This window comes from Typopeltis vanoorti, chromosome 2, assembly GCF_054136105.1.
Source record: "Typopeltis vanoorti isolate ZY-2024b chromosome 2, IOZ_Tvanoo_1.0, whole genome shotgun sequence".
NCBI lineage: Eukaryota > Metazoa > Arthropoda > Arachnida > Uropygi > Thelyphonidae > Typopeltis > Typopeltis vanoorti.
Window position 1 is genome coordinate 1,622,890 of NC_143550.1, and position 13,075 is coordinate 1,635,964.

The 13,075-nt window shown below is 35.7% G+C and overlaps 1 protein-coding gene across 1 annotated transcript in view; it reads right to left on the bottom strand.

The window, feature by feature from the left end:
• The window catches only part of LOC150108776 (transient receptor potential cation channel subfamily M member 2-like), a 685,147-nt gene that overhangs the window by 636,135 nt on the left and 35,937 nt on the right, over nt 1–13,075 (bottom strand). The window contains exon 4 of the mRNA XM_090410077.1: nt 6,888–7,085. Coding sequence (XP_090266203.1) covers nt 6,888–7,085 — 198 coding nt within the window. The remainder of the gene's footprint in view (nt 1–6,887; nt 7,086–13,075) is intronic.

Genomic DNA, 13,075 nt, shown 5'->3' on the forward strand with positions numbered 1-13,075 from the left:
TGGGTCTTTTTCCTGCCAAAATAGCAAAGAACACTTGTTCTGCTGATCTTTCCTCTCCTATTCTGTTCAAGTGGCCATACCTCCTTTGATTAACTCTACTACAAATTTCTGAATGCTGAAAATGTCAAGTTTTTTTACAAATAGCCTTGTTCTTAATATGATACTGCCACTGATGTCATCTGTTCAGTCCCATACTCTTTCTCAGGACTCTCATAACTGTGGTCTCCAGTATTAGATCAAGAGTTTTATTTCTAACCCAGCTCTATGATTCATAAGTTAAAATTGGTTTTGAACTCTTGTATGTAGCTAAATTTATCATCATCATCAAATTCCTGACATATACCCCAAGGATATCATAGTACTACATGAAAAATTTACATCATTACTAACTTCCTATCTACAATTTTCCTCCAAATCAGTATGTTACTTGTCAAGACTCCAACATTATCAGATCTTATATTTCTATCATCTAAGGCACTTTGTACATTATCAATCATTCCTGGATGCTGACAATGTCTGGTTCTTTCCTAATATCCTCATTTTTATTACGATATTGCCACTGATGCCATCTGTTCACGCCTCTAATCTTTCTCAGGACTCTCATATCTGCGGTCTCTAGTCTTTGGTCAAGTGTGTTACTTCTGACCCAGCTCTCAGATATATAAGTTAAAACTGGATTGAACACTGTCTTGTATACAGCTAATTTAGTGTTCCGACTAATTTCTCTCTTATTCCATATGAATTTATTCAGTTGACTTCCTACCATACCAGCTTTGTTGATTCTGTTGTCTATTTCCATATTTAATTTACCGTCTTCACTAAAAATCGTGCCTAAGTAGCTGAACTCTTTTACTTGTTCCACAGGTTCTCTGTTCACAACACAGTTGACATTTTCAACTATTTTACCTATTTTCATTGTCTTTGTCTTTTTATTGCTGACCTTCATGCCATATCTATTACAACAGTTATTTAGTTTAGTCAGGGAATCTTGCAAACTTGTAGTGGATTTATTCAGAAGTATAACATCATCCGCATAAAGCAAAGAGCTGACATTAACATCTCCAATTCTGATATCACATTTAATACCACTTCCCTTCATAATGTGATCCAATGAATAACAGAGGGGAGAATGTACATCTTTGTCTCACGCCAGATTTAACATTAAACCATCTTCCTGTATTTCCTTTAATTCTAACTGCTGACTTGCAACTCAAATAAAGACTAAGTGTTGCTTGATATAATGCCCCATTGACACCATATAACTGTAGTGTATTGAACAGCTTCTCTCTTCGCACCTTGTCATATGCCTTTTCCAGATCGACAAAACTTAAATATAGATCTTTGTTATATTCCCATGACTTTTCAACGACTTATCGTAAAGTGAAGATCTGATCCTGACAGCCTCTATTTGGCCCTGAATCCAGCTAGTTCTTCACCAAGCTTTTCTTCCACAATTCTTCTCAAATGTTTTTCAAGTATACTGGCATAAATCTTGCCAGGAACACTCAGTAGGGAAATACCTCTGTAATCCTCACATTCAGTTTTATTTCCCTTCTTATATATGAGTACTATTAGAGCTCTACTCCAATCATCGGGAATTCGTCCGTCTGTCCAGGCTTTCTGAACTATGCAGTGCAGCCACTGTAAGACTCTTATACAACCATACTTCAGCATTTCTGGTCGAATATCATCTACTCCTGCTGCCTTTCCACATTTCCAGCCTTTGATGGCTTTTTCTACTTCAAGTATGGATATGTATTCCCGATTGTATGCCTGTTGAGTGTTTTTTTTTACCACTCTGATATCACTGCTTCTTTCATTTAGTAATTTTTCAAAGCAATTACTCCACACTTCAAGGATATCTTTTTCTCCCGTTTTCATGTCACATTTATCATCTCTAACTCCTTTTACAGCACTCTTTCCTTCATTTCTAAGCTTCTTCAACAACCTCCAGAATATCTTACCACCTTCTTCATATTTATTTTCTATGTTCTTACCAAAATCCTCCCATGACTTTTGTTTAGCTAGTTTTACACAGTGTTTAGCTTTCTTACATTTGTCTCTGTATTCTGTAAGAGTACAAGCTGACTTATTTGCCAGGAACTATTGATATGCTTTTTTCTTTTTCTTCACTGCCTCTTTAACTTCCTGTGTCCACCATGGAGTTCTGATTTTTCTATGCTTGCACACAACTCACCACATGCCTCTCTGGCTGAATCAATCAGGGTTTTCTTCAAGGCTTGCTACTGAATCTCCAAGGTTTGATTCCTGTTCTCATACTCTTTCATTTTTTCTTCAATAATTCTTTGTGTATTTTAGTCTACAGTTCACATCTGAGAGCTGCTCAACTTTTATTCGCTTTAAAACTTTGTTATATGTTATTCTTTTCAATATGAAATTCAATTTTATCCTGCTCAAGACTAAATAATGATCACTTCCAATTTCAAATCCTCTACACACTCTGGTGTACTCCACCAGGGAGAAAGCATCACTATCAACAATAACATAGTCAATGAGACTTTTCTTATTCCTTGCCTCTTCTCTCCATGTGAATTTGTTCACATTTTTATGTTGAAACATGGTGTTAGCAATAACCAGTCCATGTACTGAGCAGAAATCCAACAGGTATTTGCCATTATTATTAGCTTTGCTCTTATCTCCAAATTTTCCCAAAATATTTTTGTATGTCTAACAATCATTTCCTACTCTGCTATTTAGATCCCCAACAAGGACCAACTTTTCCTTTTTCATTGTGTCAGTTGCTTTTTCTAAAGCCTCAAAAAATTCCTCCAGGCACAAATAAGTCTCATTATCCAGTTCCCCATTATCATATTTGCCCACATTACTCTACTTGAGACTGATATGAGGCTAATCAAGAAGATTAGCCTTATATTTTGTGTTGAATACTATGGCTACCCCTTGTTTTCCTTGATTGTCATTGCCTGAATATAACATTTTGTATTTATTGCTCAGATAGATCTCACCAGTTTTTGTCTTTCTTGTTTCAGTCATCCCTATAATGTCGATCTGGTACTTATCTAATTCCTCAGCTAGCTCCATTTCTTTGCCATTCAGGCTTCTTATGTTGATAGTACCAATCTTAACTCTGGTGATGTTGAGTTGGGGTGTGTTTTCAAATTTATTCCAGAAGCTGACTTTTCGCTGTTCACCCTGGTTCCCTGGCGAAAACAATGGGGAGGGGGCCTTGTTTAACTGGGCGATGCCCCATCTGGCATGAAATTTTGTAATGTTGTACCATCATTTTGTATATTGGTTTAAGCCAATAAGTATACAATTTGGTTGGCTAAATTCCAGATTGCCAGACCATCCTCGTTCTTTCAGTATCCAGGTAGATACCCAACAGAGTGCACCATGAGAAGGTGAGGATTGGACATTAGGTCAGAAGCCCTGGTCGGTTCTCCACATTCCTTTAAAGGCTATGTGGAGGTCTCCTCTCATTTATACAGTTTTGACCTTTAAGCAGCTAATTTAGTCATTTCTATTTCCATTTAATTTACCATCTTCACTAAATATTGTGTTCCAAATAGCTTAAAATGTTTACTTTTTCTACAAGTTTACCATTCAGGATACAGTTGATGTTTCAATGTTTCTGATTATGTACATTGTCTTTATTGTTTTAATGCTGATTTTCATACCAAATTTATTACAGCAGTTATTCAATTTAGTCATGGAATCTTGCAGACTTGTACCAGATTTATTCAGAAATATAACATAATATAACGTCTGCATAAAGTAAAGAGCTAAGATTAACATCACCAATTTTGATATAAGATTTAATACCACTTTCCTTCATAAAGTGATCCATATAAATAATGTGCATCATCTACACACCTGATTTTAACTCAAACCATCTTCATGTACCTCCTTCAGTTCTATCTGCTGACTTACAGCTTAAATAGATATTATGTATTGCTTAATATAATGTCCCATTTACACCATGTAATTGTGGCGTTTTGAAGAGCTTCTCTCTTGGCACTTTGTCATATGCCTTTTCCAGATTGACAAAACTTAAATACAGATCTTTGTTATATTCTCATGCTTTCTCAACTATTTGTCTTAAAGAGAAAAACTGATCCTGACAACCTCTATTTGGATTGAATTCAGCTTGTTCTTCATCAAGCTTCCCTTCCACAATTTTTCTTAGCTGTTTCTCAAGTATACTTGCATAAATCTTACCAGGAACACTCAGTAGGGAAATACCTCTAATTCTCACATTCAGTTTTATTTCCATTTTTATAGATGGGAACTATGAGAGCACTGCTCCAAGCATCTGGAATTTTAACCTCTGACCAGGCCTTCTGAATTATGCAGTGCAGTCACTGTAAAACTTTTATACAGTCCCTCAATTTAATGGACTAATAGGGGCTAAGGGATGTCCATTAAATCGCAAATTTTTTTAAATAAAAACATCTGTAACATTATACTGCAATTTTATCAATATTAACACTGTAATAACAAAAAAATTGTTTTGAATACACTTTTAGATAAGTTAATGTGAAGTTAACGTTCAATGTTGAGTTGCTTGGTTTAGGTAATCCTACTTTGAAAAAACTATCAAGTTTTTTTTTTTAATTATGCTGTTTTTTTATAATTAACTCCCTAAAATTACGAAAATGTGTGTAATAAAACTGCCACAGAAAGTCATGCCACGCAACAAAAGAACCAATTATAGTGCAATTGGTGTGATCACTCGGCGAATCATTCGGCGAACATGTTTTATGAGCGGTGACTCATTTATGTCGGCTAAATTTTTCCAACATATGGCCTATTTGCCAAAACGTTAAACGTGTAGAAAGGCTTATGTGTTCATCGTACATGTTAATTTTGATGGTATATATCAGAACACAGAATTATAAGTAAATAATTATTTATTGACTTACTGCTGATATTTCGCTAGTGTTATAACCAGCATCTTCAGAGCACAAAAACAGTTTGTCACAGTACGTGAGACTAACAACATGGAGTAACAAAGGGACTAGTTTAACAAAATTGTAGCAACAACACAAAGATTAAAGTCCTAAAAAAGTCAATAAATAATTATTTACTTATATTCTGTGTTCTGATATATACTGTCAAAATTAAACAACATAACATGGTGTTAATTTTCACCTGACATACGGACCGGAAATTTTGTCCATTAAATCCGAAGTCCGTTAAATCAAGGGTTTACTGTACCTCCATATTTGAGAATTTCTGGCTGAATTTCATCTATTCCAGCTGCCTCTTCACATTTCAGGTTTTTGAGGATTTCTGCTACTTCAAGTATAGATATGCATTCCCATTGGGAGTTTTCTACCATCATGATGACACTGCTGGTTTCATTTAGAAGTCTTTCAAAGTAATTACTCCAGACATCCAGAACAGTTATCTTCAATTTTCATATCACCTTTATCATCTCTGATGCCTTTTACAGTACTGTTTCCTCCATTTCTAAGCTTTTTCAATAGCCTCCTCCAGAATATTTTGCCTTTTTATGTTCTTACAAAAGTCTTATCAGAACTTTCGTTTATCTAGTTTTACACAGTGGTTTGCTTTCTTACATTTTTCTCTGTATTCTCTAAGAGCACAGGCTGACTTATTTACCAGGAAGGTTTAATATACTTCTTCTTTTCCTTGACTGCCTCTTTAATTTCCAGAGTTCACTATGGAGTTCTGGTTTTTTTTCTATCCTTACAGACAAACCTCAGCACATGCCTCTCTGGCTGAATCAATCAATGTCTTTTTCAGGATACAAGGTTTGGTTCTTGTTTTCAAATTCTTTCATTTTTTCTTCAGTGATGCTTGTTGTATTTGAGCCTAAAACTTCACCTCCGAAAGCTGCTCAACCTTGATTCAATTTAAAACTTCTTAAACTCTTCTCTTCAATATGAAATTCAGTTTTATCTTGCTCAAAATGAAATAGTGATCACTTCCTATTTCAATCCTATGTGGTCTGGTGGCTAGGATACCTGGCTTTCACCCAGGAGGCACAGGTTCGGTTCCCGGCCTTGGAACTTTTTCAGGGGGCATATTGCAAAGGTGGTGAAGGTAACCCAGAGGATTGCTGCAATACTGAGACGGACACTGATCTGCAGAGAGAGAGAAGAGTTATCACTCCATTGTATAAGACCCTGATCAGACCACACTTAGACTACTGTTCTCAAATTTGGTCCCCATGATTTGAAGGGGATAAATTAACTATGGAAAGGGTGCAGAGACAGATAACAAAGATGGTTTCAGGTCTGTACCATGTTAATTATGAGGATCAGATGAGGGAGTTTGGTGGATAGAAGAAGGAGAGGTGATATGATCAAAGACTTTTAAACTATCGAGATGTAGTTACAGGGTGGACAATGGGGAGTTCTTTCACTTGATGGAGTAGCGAGAAGGAGCAATGACAAGGAGCCATCCCTGGAAAGTACGAAAGGAAGCTATGAACAAGAGAGTGAGGAGTGGTTTCTTTGCATGGAGGGTGGTGGAACTGGGGAATGCACTGCCTGATAGAGTTGTGAGAGCAAGAACTGTCAATGAGTTCAAGGAGTGGTATGATAGACTTTGTGTTTCCTATGAAGGACCTCCCGCAATGAGTCTCTCGACTCCCCTGAATAATAATAAAATCATCTGTATACTCTTGTGTCCTGAACCACTGGGAAAACATTGCTATCAACTATGTCAGTGAGACTTATCTTATTTCTTGCATCTTCTCTCCATGTGAATTTGTGTGCATTTTTATGTTTTAACATATTGTTAGTAATAATGAATCCATGTAAAAGAGAAATCCAGCAGTGATAATAATTTATCTGCAAATAGTTTTTTTACTATACATTTTGTTAGTTTATATATAACACCAAAAGGTAGAAATATTAATACAAAAATACAAGACTCACATTTGGTTGGGGATTGATAAGAACATCATTGTTTTTCACATTACCCCACATCATAATATTTACACAACGCAGAGCATCGGTCATTCGATTTCCAGTGCTGACCAAAAACTGGTTTTCTTGTATTACTTCACCAACGATTTTTACCAACTCTATGTTTTCACCAGTAGTTATTATCCATCCATTTGTTGAAAGAATTGCCTAAATACATTAATATAAAGAAAAAAAAAACAACAGAACAATTATTGCATAATTAAAAACTAATTTTTATTATATGACTTCCATCAACAAAAATTCTAAACCTATAGTGCATTAGTAATGTGGATGGGCTAAGAGATTTTTAAGTTTGTATTTTTCGTAAGTATAATCCAGAAATTCTGCTGTAAGAAATCATATATGGAAATTGTTCATGCAATTTCAAGGCCTCCAGTAAAAGGGGGGGGGGGGGTAGAGGTATCATGCCACTTGAAATTAATCTCTCACCTAAATACATTCACAAACAACCAGATCAATGGCAAAATCTGACCTGAAGTATGCTGGTTGGAGAATGAATATGCTATCCATTTGGTCAACCAGGTCAGCAGTTATTATGATTATCCAAGTCCCCTAGGGGATCAAGAACTCATTGAGGGATGCCACTGATTGCTCACACCACATGTGATACTGTCTTCTCTTAATCTCATTTACACTGGATGCACTCACTACTCCAACAGACAAACTGTGCCACTCACTCACTGCTCTGTGAGAGAAAAATCTAGCTCTCACACCTTTCTTAATGTCAATGGATGCCTTCTTCCCCCCTTGTTTTCTCTCTACCTTCCATATAACAAAATTTCATCAGTTGATAACATATAACATCCTTTCAGAAGTTTATAAACTGCTGTCATTTCACCCCTTTCTCCTGTTTACTAGTGTTTGCAGTCCACATACTCCCAATCTGTCATCATAATCTAGATTCCATGATCCCAGTATCATTTTTGTTACTCTGCTTTGCACCCTTTCAACAGCATCTTCTTTAACCCACCCGAACCCAAGAGGCCAAATCTGTACATGGCAGTCCAGGTGCGTATCAATGCCTTGAAAAGAGGCAAAATGACTTCCTTATCCTTACAAATCAATCTTCTCTTCAACATTGCAATTATCTTCTGACTTCTATTTGCAACTTTTGCATGTGACCTTTGAACTCGTTTCCTATCCCCATGATTTAACTCCAAGATCCCCCATCCTCATCAGTTTCTTGTAACATCATTCCAACAATATAATATGCCATTGGAAACCTCATCATGCCAAAGTGCATAACTTTGCACTTACGAACAATGAATTGATAGCCATCATCATTTGCACACAGTTCCAGATTATTTAAATCATTCTGTAAGCACTGTATAACAGTACCATCCGTTATTTCATGCCTATCTTTGCATCATCAGCAAACAATTGAACATACTGTCATCCTTCCAGTTATCATTAATGTATAGATTGAACAACATTAGTCCAAGTATTGGTCATCTTAAATCGGGTAGATTCATAACTAATATATAATAATTATTATTATTATTATTTGGTAATCTCCGTGAAGTAAACAGACTCATCGTGGGAGGTCCACTCAACCAGCACATGTCTATCATAATGAGCTTCAAAGTTATTTACACTACATGCACTCAGGCAATGCATTCCACCCACTAACAACTCTATACATGAAAAATCTACTTCTTGCACCCTTCTTAACCACATCTCTATACAACTTCCAGTGATAGCCTCTCGTTCTTCCCATCTTAACATCCATCCTTTTTATAATTTCTTCTGTATTAATCTGATAGATCCCTTAACTAACTTGAAGGTCTCTATCATATCTCCTATCTGCCAACCTCTGTAATCCACATTTTCTCTCAAACATGCTTCATAACCAATACTCCAGAGTCCTGATATCACTTTCATTATTTGTCTTTGGACCCTCTCTAGTGTTTCTACATCACAATGAAAACTAGGTGAACAAATCTCAGCACAACAGTCTACACGTGATCTGACTAATGCTCTATATAGATGCACCACCACTTCCTTATCCCTACATGTCAGTGTACTTTTCATCATAGCAGGAATACGTTGTGCAGACTTTGCAACACATGTGATGTGCCATTGGCACTTTAGTCTGCTGTCCACCATCACTTCAAGAACCTGAATCTCATCCATTTTTTGAAGTACAGCTCTACCAATACAGTACATAGCCTTACATCTCTGTATCCCAAAGTATAATAACACCTTGCATTTATTAACATTGAAACTTCAAACCCCCACTCATTTGTCCAAGCCAAAAGTCTATTCAAATTTTCCTGTAGAGCAGTGGTTCTTAACCTTTTCGAAGTCACGGAACACTTTTGATTATAAGAAAAATTTGGGAAATACTGAAAGCATTAGGGTCATAAAACTAACAATAAAAATATGCATGGACTTGCCTTTTATAAAAATGGAACTTATTTTAATGCGATACTTGAGCTTGTCGGCTTTTTCAGATTTCAGCAATATCAGGTCTAATACGTGTAGCCATCCCACGTAGGCATGGATGTTTGCAATTGTCTTCCACCTTCATACATTCATTCACCCAAGTATAGATACACTCTCCCAATATGGACTGGGTCACCATGGGAGTAGTAGACCCAAACCTCCCTCAATGGGAGAGGCCTTCACCCTGCAGTGGGTAGAAAAATAGGCTGTTCATCATCACATGATATAGCTACCCTCATCTCTTTGTCTATATTAGTAAGTCTTTCATGCTTTTTAGTTTTTATACTGGTTAATATTGAGAAACCAAGCTCACACAAATATGATGTTGAAAACTGTAACAAATTTTTCAGTGCCGTTGTGGAGAGAGCTGGGTATTCAGCTTGGACAAAAATCCAAAATTCCTCAAGAGTTATTTCAGAGAATTTCATTTTTAGAGTACGATCCGTTGACATGGTAACTAATTGTTTTCTTCTTGTAATGAAAATTCACAACTCGATGTATTAACTGTGCCAAATGGATTTCGTATCCAGCCATAATTATGTGTATTTAAGGAAGGAAGGAAAGTAACTTGAAATCTTTTCTTACAATATTGTTAAATTGTTCTGTTATAATGGAAATAATTCCCTTAACATTTTTATTATAGAGCGAAGGAAACATATCTACTGTATTTTTTTTCTGATATGAGGCTTTTCCAAAGAGATACTTTTTTCTGAAAAACTGACAATTTGTCAGTAGATGTCAACATATTTTCATTTTTCCCTTGGATACTTGTATTAATGCTATATAAGTAATTAAAAATATTGGCTAAATATGCCATTTTAGCATACCAAATATCATTTCGAAGACATTTTACAAAAGCATGTGTTCCTTCATTTTGAAAAAAAGGCCAATAATTCATTCTTAAGTTCTAAAATTCGGAATAGCACTTTACCCCTAGATATCTTATTTTAGTGTGCAAAAGCAAATATTCGTACTTGGCTTCCATAGATATACAAAGTTTTTTAAAAAAGGCATGCTTTTAAAGGTCTTGACTTGGTGTAATTTATCATATTTACAACTTGGTCTAGTAAAGATATGTTAATATTGCCATTACCGGCAATATTAACATATCTTTAATAGTGCCGGTAATGTTTTTGAAACTAGGGATTATCTGTGCAAAAAGCAGTGTGCAGATATAATATTTGGGTTTAATTTCTTTGCAAGGGTAATAAATCCTTTAATAGAGCCTACCATCAATAGTACTGCCTGTACAAATTCCTACACACAGCTCCCATGAAATTTTAAAATTTAATATGATATAACAGTCAAAAATATCTTGTCCTGTTGTACATTCGGTAAGTTCTCTGCAACATAGAAATTGATTCACTATTTCGTTTTCATTAATGAAACGAACGAAACCTAGTGTATGAACTTTACTACTAATGTCAGTGAAGTCGTCAATTTGTAAAGCAAAATGTTGTTTGGAAAGTTTATTGGTAACTGTTTTCTCGATATCATCTGACATATCTTTAATTTTATTTTTTATTGTATCATGCAAATGATGAATTTTCATAATTTTCTTTTTTGCTTCATCATCAAGCATAATGTTACTATTTCACAACATGCTAGTAAAATAAGAGACTGTGCTATAGTATGTGGTTTTAATTTTGCAGCAATTAATTTAGCTGCTTTATGTGATGAAAGTTGTGCCTTATCAGAAATTTTAAGTCTTTTCAAAATATTTTACTTGTTTGACTTGCATGTCCTTGAAATAATCTTTACATTTTTTAAGCAAGATTGGCATGCTTCTTAGTAAAGTGGCATTTCAACTTAGCAGGAACCATTGTGCTATTGGATAGTTTTCCCTGCATAGAAGACACTGGGGAATAGGACCTTTTTCCCCATTTGTCTATGTAAAACTGCAACTTAAATATTCGTCTGAATATTGTCTATTAATTTTTCTTATTTTACTACGTATAATGCTGTCTTCTGTATGAGACGTATTTGCAGCAACATCATTACTACTACTTCCAGTTGTACTGTACTTGCCTCAGAATCATGTTTTCGTTGAATAATAAATTTATCCATTGTATGCTACTATGATGTTAGACAACCCACAAACCAAATACAGATTAAAAATGGTGTGATATTACAATGTTAGACAACACATGACTCAAACACACATCACTAAATGACTGTAAACGAGATGCTCCTCCTGCAAACACAACCTATAAATGATATTCTATCGGTTTCGAAGTCAACACACATAGCAGTCTTCAGCTGTTAGAATCAGAGTAACCAATTACACTAAGAACACAGGTGTTCCAAGGAACACCAGTTAAGAACCACTGCTGTAGAGAATTAACATCAGCACTACTCCTGATAATTCTATCTAACTTTGTATCATTGGCAAACACTGGAACATCCCCAGTCAATCCACATGAAATATTGTTAACAAACAAGTTAAACAGCAGTGGCCCAAGAACCCTGAGACATGCTGCTGGTCACCTTCCTTTTCTGAGACACAGCTCCATCATACACAATTTGCTGACATTGTTCAGAGAACCAATCCATCTAACCGATACACTATCTATTCCTATCATCTGCAACTTGTACACCAATCACATGGTAATCTATCAAATGCCTTCACAAAGTTCAAGAATATCACTGCATATGAATCTCTCTTATATAACACATTCATCACCTTATCATAAAAACAGATTGCTAAAACAAGACCTGCCCTTCACAAACCCATGCTGTTCATTGTAGAGAATCTTATAACAATCAGGAGCCAGTCCTGTATACTATTTCAAACCAATTTTTCCAACACTTTGATCACAACTGCAGATATAAAGACTGGTCTATAATTGGAAATTCTGTTGTGGAGCATGCTTATGGAGAGGAATTATTTTGCCTTCTTTCCACTCCTTAGGCACATTCCCCACTACAAGACCTTCATTAACCCAGCGTTAGTAAGGTGGCAGTGTCACAGTTATTTCTTTCTATATCTTTGGGGTTTGTGACACCCCACCTTACTAACGCCGGGTTAAATAACCAGGACAAGAGCATGGCTAACTCTTTTGCACATTCTTTAAAAATATGTGATGATATATCATCCATTCCCACAGCCTTATTAACATATAACACAAGCAACACTTCATACACCTCCAATTCTTTCACCTTTAATTCTCCTAATTCTTGCCTTCCTTCAATATGTTGCATAGCATCTTTCACATCACTATAAATATACAAGTGGTCTGAAATGTTCTCAGCCTAACAATGAAAAAAGTTTATAATTTCAAAATTATTTTTATTTTTCATCATAATCTTCCTTAAGACTAATACATTTATTCCAGCGATGCTCCAGCACCATTATCCCATCCCTGTAGTGGTTCTCAGCAAGATCTGCAAAATATCCCTCTAGTTGCAATCACCTCTTTATTGGAAGAAAAACGCTGACCAGCGAAGAAGAGGTTCAGTTTTGGGAAGAGATAGAAGTCAGAGGGAGTCAGAGGGAATAGGGTGGATATTCCAACAATTCATAGTGCAGATCCCTTAATTTTTCCATTGCCAAAACACCTTTGTGGGCAGGTGCATTGTCTTGATGAAAGATGATTTTTTCCTTCTGGAAACCAGGTCTTTTCTCACAAATTTTTTCATATAGTCTGGTTTAAAAGATCGGAATAATATTCTCCAGTTATTGTTTTATCCTT